The following is a 9,141-nucleotide window of genomic DNA, read 5'->3' on the forward strand; positions in this document are numbered from 1 at the left end:
ACAATCATTAGTTTCAGAGATGTTCCACTCTCATGCCACACGATGTGAAAACATGTGCATTTTCATTCACGATTGTGGAAAACCAACACTTGTCTACTGTCTACTGAAGCAATAATCGCCTGCACGATACTAAAACCACTTCAACTTCGACCAGCGGGAATCGGCCGAAAGTTAGACTAATGTTCCGCGCAAAACACACGCCTCAACAGGCTCCACTCTTGTTATTTTGTTGTGCCCTATCAGCATACCTGCAACTGAGCTTTGTCGTGTGTTTCAAGATTTGCATTTTTCGAACCGGCTAGAATTAAGTTTAAATTGCAAATATGCTGATATTATTACTCATGTTGAAACATTTATCAAAAATAAAATACAAATTAAACATTATTTCAGCATTTTATTGAAGCATTCTGGTCACATGGTTTGATGCTAGATGACAAAATGTAGTCATGCGCAAATAGAAACTCTCATTCTGCTGCTGTCGTCATCATCATCCCCAACATTACCTCTCCCAATCTCTTGGATATTAACCATGAAATTCGTTCCCAACCGACTTCACCGAGCTTACGCTCCTAACCAATGTATCTTTTGCCTTCTTGACCAGCACCGCATAAACTCACGTGCTTTACACAAACATTGCACCCCAATCACCCAAATTCACCCTCAAGCCCGTCTTCCTTATCATTCAGACGATTGCCTGGCCGCCAGAGAGTCTAGTCTGGAAACTAGAGCGGATTACAAGCTTCTTCAGGCCAGGCTCGTCTTCTGGAGGAATGTCGCGACCAGCTGCAGGTTTTGCATGCAGTTATTTTTACACTCCTTCGTTTTTACGGGACAACAGAGTTGACGATATTGCCTTTCATGGCTCCCTTATTTGCCCACTATAGCTATAACAAAAGCAAAGGCTGTGTTCGAATGTATGGCTTTGGGTTGTTAGTACAGTAGACGTTATGCTTGACACACTCAAGATGAGGAGAACAACATCAAACGTGGTTTATGTTCCTTGAGATTAATTTAAAACACCCATAACTTTTAGAAGATAGATATCATTTGAAAAATGGAACATTAATAGACCATCACAAAAAAAATCTATTTAAGATTAATTAGTAGATTTTTTCAAATAACACTATCAAAACTTAAACACACTCAATTTAGCTTGTAGCTTTGTAGGAACCTTCCCGAAGGCAATACAAAAATCAATTTTATAATAATTAAATCCCAAAAAAAGGAAGCGATAAAATTACACGAGACATGGTTCCCAATTTAAAAAAAAAAATGTTTTTGTTGTTCTGAACGTTTTTTTTTTTTTTTGCGTGCATATTTTATTTCTGGTTGCCTTTTCAAAGTGTTTGGTAAAATGTTAAACTTTTATTCTCTTCATTAGAAAACCATAACTTTTTAAGGTTGGTTTATAGGTTCCTCTATATTTTTAAGTTTCTATTAGAAACTTATGAAAGTCATTTGCCTTTGGCAATGTCAACAACAACCATCGCCGAGAAAATAGAAATACGGTGATGCATCCAGGGCTAGCAATTTTACCTATTGAGTAGTAATCTCGCATTGTTTTAATGATAGCTTTTTCCCACGATATTATCATACTCAAGCTTCCCGTGATTAAATGGTTCGAGCTTTACCTTGTTATTTAAATTGCATGAAGAAAATAAAAATTTGTCATATTTTTTATATTTTTAAAACACAACATTTATATATAGAAAAATAAAACCTTTAAACATCTCGATCAAACAAAACAAAAAAGTACTTACAAAACTTTCTCATGATTTTAATCAAAATTGCTGAAATGAACAGGCAAATAGGGAGGCAGAGCAACGATTATTTACTTAATTTTTCTCTCGATTGCTCGTCTAATTACACGTTTAGACGAGACACGAAATGTACACAAATCTTCCAGCTGCTCTCACGATACCTTGAAGTAAGCTTCATTTTTCCAGTCTAAGTTCTACTCATTAGACGTACTTACTGTTTACCACGCCATATTAAAAACTGAAAGTCGACATCAATACATAAACCGTTGCTGAAACCAGCGTAAATCTAGTGCTAATTGGCCAAATTTTACGGACACTAAGTTTCGTGTGACACTTATAGAGACCGAGGGAAGTATATATCTTTTATCTGGCTTGTTTCGTCGTCACTTTTTGTTAGTATTTGTGTACGTGACCGCTGTTGATGATGGACTGCTTGTTGGAAGACTTTTGGCGGCATGCTCAGTTGTTGTTCTGATATCTAAACGGTAGTGTCCACAGCAAGATAGTATCCGATCTGAGACAGATCATGGTATTCCATCACGCGGGAAATGTGAAATTAATGTGTTTAGTGATAAAATGCAAATGAATTGTAAAACCGAGGAAAGTAAAGCAAACAAAAAAAAATGGTTTTGTTGTTAGATTGTGTTCTTGAGCAATTTTAAACAAATATACAAAGTGACGATGCAAAAACAAATTTCATCAACAAAAAAAAGCTATAAACAATGTGAACTAGTTCTGCTGCTGGTAGTGACGAAAAAATAAACACAGTTTATTCTTTACACAGCAGTTGATCGAAATAGCCAACAAAAGGAAAGACGAATTAATAAGAAAAGAAGACTCGAAGAACGACTGTACACAAAACTATTGTAAAGTGAAATTGCTACAATTAACCTCATTTTATGTTTCGTCTTGTTGTTCATGGTGTTTCGTGGTTCGCGTATTTTATTCGTTTCACGAAACTAATCGTCAACTGTTGAGGCAAGGTCATCATTGATTCACAAATTCGATGCAACAGTATTTGATTAACAGTAGCAGTTACTACCAGACGACATCACAATAATATAATAACTGCTACTACAAATGTGACGAACGTGAGTGAATGTGGGTAATTTCACAAGTGAATGTGGTTATTTGGACAAACATGAGCTAACGATGGAATGTTAAATAAGTCAGCTGAACAATGGAGCACTGAAAACAGTCATGATTTTTTGTTTCATTTAAAACATTTTATTAACTAAAAAATCAAAATGTCTTGATAATTTGTAAAAATTGCAGCAACTTATCCATTACCTTTTTCAACCACAGCTGATCGAGCAGTCACTCTTTTTGTTCATATAGTGCAACAGAATGTTGATTAATTTGGCTGAGCTTAATGAAAAGTTGAGGGAGTATCGCACGATTTTGACACGGCTTAAAAATGAACAGGAACAATACAGAAGCAAGCGGGAAAGATTGAGGTAAGTAAAACGACATGAAGTTAAGCCTTTTTTGGAAAGAACTTACTATCCTTATCTGCGCAAAAAAACTCTCTTTTATTTCATGATTACAAGCTTTGCTTTAGGTGTGCATGTGCACCATTGATAAAAAAAAACTTAAACATTTATTTACGCCTGCCAATAGTCTCTCCGTTTACACGATACTCGTAATTCAAAGTCTTCAAATAGCAACAAAAGCTTATAGCTTTCGCACAATTATAACATTTCTGGATTGTGGTTAGGTCAAACTAACTTTCCATATTGAATTGTATTACAAAAGGAAATATTTCTTACATATTGTTCGATTGTCAATTTAGAAAATGATTTTACACTCTAAACTATGGTATTATGAATACAAGAGAATTTACATAATTGAAAAATTCCAATGCTCCAACATCAGTTAAAATTTTACATTTCACATTTCATACATATTTCTTTTCAATAAAATCAATAAAATGAATTGATATTTTCAGTTTTTTTTTAAATATTGTAATATTTGATTACTATTAAGGTTCTATAAATTTTACCAAAGTCGGGGAGAAAGGGAAGAAAAAAATATTGAATTATAGGCCATAGTTTCAGCATTCCAAAGAAAAAGATGTTATGAGTGCCTGTGGATCCGTTGACGAAATCGCAAGGTTTAAGAGGGCCACAGTATATGGGGTTACGTCGTCCTTACCAACAGTTGATTCAATTTGATCATGAATTTTCAAAAAAATTAAATTTTCAAGAAACCATATTTGTGCAAAAAAATATTTCCGTTATTGTACATTAAAATTCATCAAAAAAGACTTTTGTAAACTGGTTCAATCATGCTTAAAAATGATTGTCAACGCAGAAAAATTAATTTTTAATTTTGTTCAGTTTACTGCACGTCAATTCCATTAAAATTTTAATAAATCGCTGCAATTTTTCCTTGAATTTCCTGTTAACCCGACTAACGCTTACTGATTCATTTTCCAATGTTGACTTTTATTATTTTTTAATTTTTATGTTTGCTTCCAGTAGGGTCAACAAATATAAGCGAGTCTAAAATCAATCATTCAATTTCTCCACAGTGAAAAAAGCAACTACAAAACCTATGACCGGTTACTTGACTTTGACAACCTCTTATACAATGTCTTGAAATGCCGGTTATCAGGTGGGTGTTTTGGTCGTGAAGAACCGATATTTGCCATCGTCGTCGATTGGACAACCTCTGAGGTTTAATCAGGCTCGCGGGAGGGGTCATTATCTATGCAAAACAAGATGTTTTTTGTTTCATTAAAAGAAATGTGAGAAAGCAAGATTGGTGGCTTTTTCAACTCGCTGCTTGTCACGCAAAATTTGGTATCGTCGGCACCTTTGGTATTATTCACATTCACCGCAGTGAGAGAGTCGCTCGAGGTTGAATTTCTACAGGTTGGACAGTCTCCCGAATTCAGCTGATGTTTAGTCCAATTTGAGCATCTTTCGCAGTTTGTACGATTTACGTGCTCGTAGCAATCCAATTTACACTTTTCCTTATCTTGAACTTGAACATGTGTTTTCTCAGAAGATAAATTTGATTAAAAAGATCTTGAAATGCAGAACACGGTGTGACACTTCGTCAAGTCTGGCTAGAGATAATTTCAGTGGTGTAAGACGATTGCCAGCCCTCGTAAAGATAGCTCAAGTATCATTCCACAGTTAGTCTTGATCTTTCAGCTGTGGAGGGTTTTTGTTTGAATTCATTACATTATCATGTTGCAGATAGATTAGCTAAACTGCTAAGAATATTGTATACAGTTTTTGCTAAAGTTGCACTATGTGTATGTGATCGGTTCGAGTGTTATTGCAAAAATGAGTGCTATATCGAAAATGTGAATGTGTTTTTTTTTGTGAGCAATCGAGTTACCGCCCATGTGATAATTGACGATGGAAGCGACAAGACGTGAACTAATTTGTGCTTTGGAGATAAGACATACTACCTTCATGCCTTCAGTTCTTTAGTGACTTTCATACTTGCGGCAGTGCTTTTTGAGAAAAACAAATTGTTGAAATACACTTGAGTTACAAATGATTTTAAGAATAAGAATATATTTATATAAGTCTCTGTGAATTTTGGCGCGCGTAAATATAGGTTCAAATGTGTTATCATCAACAGAATTTAGATTGTTCAGACTATCCTTTCTTATCTGAAAAATTTGATTCGAGTGCCACAAAAGTTGTTCGTATTGTTTCAAGCTAGGCTGTGTGCTGTAAAGCTAAGATTTATTTTTATCAAGCTATACACTCGATACTTGGTTCCGCTATTTGAACGTGATGAAACCGAATACATACGATGAAACATATTTCAAATATAATCAATTCTGTTTAGTGAAAATAATGTGATATATTCTGTGTAAATTAACATTAGTTTCAACTAGAAAAAGAAAATACAAAGTCGAATGTTTTCCTGAATAAAAAAATGGAAATATCATGCATCATAATAGTAGATAGTTCTGTATCAAATTATTTCAAAATAATCATTCTTTTTGATGCAGTCTAAAATTGATATTTCATTTTTTTTAATTTATTAAACATTAAAAAATGCATATTTTTTATCTAGAGCACACTCTAAACAAGATTTCTTAAGTAATATATTCAAGAAGTTTATTTCATGTTTAAGGCTAATAGTTTGAACAGTCTAAAAATGCGTAACTCTTAGACTATCGATACAATCAAAAAGATGTTTGAGTAAATTTTGTGTTAGAAGAAAAGTGAGGGCGCAAAGGGAAATCACCCAAAATGTTCCCCGATTTAAAATTCTCTCCGGGCGTCGGCATCTCAATACTCATTGGAGCAGTTGGAAGTGTTTATCTTATTGTTCAAAGCCATCGGTTTTTCAGGTAAACAAGTTTATTTTTATTTCTGTAGCGCTCATTCTAAATTATGAATACTAAAGTCTTATAACTGTTATACTGCTAAAAAAAATATCTAAGAATTTTTAACAATAATTTGTTTTCTAATGTTCCCCGTATTTTCATACCTGTAATATTTTTAAAACTGAAAACAATTATTTTTTTGCTCCCCGAATTCTTGTTTTAGGAGCGACAAAACCAAAAAAAAAGTTTATGGTTAATAATTTAAAAACTACTCCATTTTCCATTTTCCTTATAGTACGCTGAAATGCGTAGATCAAATGTTATGCTCTCTTCCTATAGACTCTCTCATAAACTGTATAGAATGAAATGCAAAGAAGGAGACACAAAATACAAACTGCTGCTCGCGTAATCCACGAACTGTGAAGCAAACGGAAGTAAAAGCCGGAACATTTAGTTTTGTGTTAGTGAGCTACACACTAACGTAGTAATTAAGGTGCGAAATTGTACCCGAACGGTGGGAAGTACTCTTCGATGTCAGTGTAGAACAAAATATGACAAATATATAGATATCATGTAACTGGTTTAGCCTTATCGTAGCAACATTTGATTGCATACCTTAGAGTGAGGCTGATATTTGTATGAATAAGTGAACACTTATTTATACTAAAACAGCACCAGACACAGTACTGGACAACTTTGTAATTGATGTTTGATGTTGCCCTTCGATCGGGACTCACTGCACCTTCGGCGTATGTACGTTGCAGGTGGGTTCCCGTATGAACCTGTGGTAGTATTACCCGCTCGACCGTTAATTCGGAAGTTACATTGTTTCTATGATGTTTCGGTGTTCCATGTGTTTCTCACCGGCTGTATATTTTATTCATTCTTTCACCAAACTATACTGACCCTCTGTCAGTTTACTCTTACATAAAATTGGCCAACGTTTGTGGGTGTATTTGAGCAGACGCGCTAGACTCGAATTCGAAATCATTCTTTAATACGACCGTGCAAAACGTCAGTCCATTTTTCAGTTGATCATGAAGTTTTGTTCTGCGTGGTTAGAAAAAATATACCTCTTCCCGTATAAGTGATTTTATTTTATTGTTTTATTTAATAATATTTACTTAAAACAAGTTTTACCAATTAAAGAAACATTTTTTTGTGGAATGAGCTCTAAAAAAGTATTAAATTTGGGAATTCTCATGTAAGTGCTTATTTTTGCTTCTCAACATGGCATCGTACCTGTGTACTTTTGAGTTCAAGCTTTCTACGCGGATTAGGTGACGTCGGCTTATAGGTGTGCATACTTTGCTAATTAATTAAGGTTTTATTTTGGGTTGTGTCGCTTAATTGGAATTTTAGCACTGTTTTTTTTTATTTTCGATAACTGTTGTTTAATGCTTGGACAAAAACATCAATTCCTTTTTTTTTTCATTATTTGTTTTCAATTCAATTTATTGGACCCTTACGATTTTTGGGTGTAAGTGGCTTAAAATACCAGACATGCTTAAGACTGAGATTGTATTCAAGGAGCTTTAGATAAAAATATTATAACACAACTTTCGTACCAAAAATGTCATTTATTTGCATTCTAGATTTTTTACACACACGGTTTTGTTTTCACAAAGCACAACATAATAGAATCAGCATCTGAGCTGTAGATCATTGGAATATCTAAACTTGAGCAGCATTCAGGCAAAATGGCGAATGTCGTCCGATGATTCAATCGTACCTCTAGTGTTTTGTTGTTCACTATTGGTGGTTTGGGTTCCGATCGATGTGGATCCAACGGGAACTATGACGTACGTGACCAACTTGATAAATGCGATTTCAACAGCACAGAACATAAACAGGAACATAAATACGCCAATATTAGATGGAGATTGCACTTTCCCAGGCGGTAGTTGTGATTTGCTTCCACCAATAGCTGGTGGAGGCTCAATTAGCACCGCTAATGTCTTCGTCGTGACCGAAGAAAGAAGCATTCTTATCAAAAAGTGCATCAGTACATTCTTCTGCAACTCAGAATCAGATCAACACACTTAAAATAAAATTATTTCAGTTTTCTGAGCGTTCCGTAATGCAATCGTTCACTTAATCTGCACGACTAAAATGGTCAGTCGACTTTTTGCTGCTACTGCAACGATCCATCTTATGTTGTATATACTAACGAAAACCAATACCAATGCTAAAACCACTACCAACACACAAAACTTGTTGAGTAGATTGCCGGAAAGTGTGGAGCAATCGTCAAACGACTCGGCAGCCTCAAGACGATCGCACCGTCGTACAATCCATGGAGGCACGACCTGTTGGATTTGGCTTGTATAATGTATTGCCCCACCTTTCAACTTTAGCTGGGTGCTGTGATAAGTTGTCTTTCTCCCAGCCGTTTGATCGAGTCAGGCATGCGTTTTGATGTCAAAAAAATATGACCGGTTCAAAAAAAAGTATATAAAATACATGACAGTTTTATTTCTCTTGCAAAAAGTTAAAATTATTTTTTGAAACTTCGTTATATTTTTAAAATGTGATTATATGGCATGCAACTTTAACTCCAGCAAAATAAAATCAAATCTTGTTGGAATTTGAAATGACGAGAGCCAGTAGAATCACCAATAGCCTTTTAACCTTTATTTGTGTTATCGAGTGGTGAACAGGTTTTCCCATTTATTCCATTGCCTAAATCAACATTCTGAAAAAGGAGAAAGCATTTCTTATATAGAGGCCATTCACGTTAGTCAAATGTTGCAATCATAAATTCTCATGATTCTTATTTTACAGTAAACTTAGTCAACGCAGACGACCGGATGTTAAAAAGTCAGATGCTGAATGCTACATTTGTAATGGCAACATAGACGAAGGAACAACTCAAGGTTTGTTTAAATTTGAAAAATATACATGTCCATAATAAATATGTTTTTTTATCTAGTTTCGCAACTTGTCGAGGTTGTGAACGTCTTGTTTGCAGAAATGATGACAACAAATGCTGCGAATGGATATCAGCGATCGGTATCTGGGAGTGTCGAAATTGTCATTCTAGTCGAGCAATCCAGCAGAAAGCAGGAGAATGGTTGTTAA

At 34.8% G+C, this 9,141-nt stretch overlaps 1 protein-coding gene across 1 annotated transcript; it reads left to right on the top strand.

Annotated features, from left to right (window-relative positions):
• Positions 1-3,065: 3,065 nt before the first annotated feature.
• On the top strand, positions 3,066-9,141 carry LOC119769378. The gene is made up of 3 exons (XM_038261432.1): positions 3,066-3,217; positions 8,845-8,936; positions 8,993-9,141. Exons 1-3 carry the CDS (start codon positions 3,108-3,110, stop codon positions 9,139-9,141), a joined length of 351 nt encoding a protein of 116 aa, XP_038117360.1. The 5' UTR covers positions 3,066-3,107.

The sequence above is a fragment of the Culex quinquefasciatus genome, chromosome 3, assembly GCF_015732765.1.
Source record: "Culex quinquefasciatus strain JHB chromosome 3, VPISU_Cqui_1.0_pri_paternal, whole genome shotgun sequence".
Lineage (NCBI taxonomy): Eukaryota > Metazoa > Arthropoda > Insecta > Diptera > Culicidae > Culex > Culex quinquefasciatus.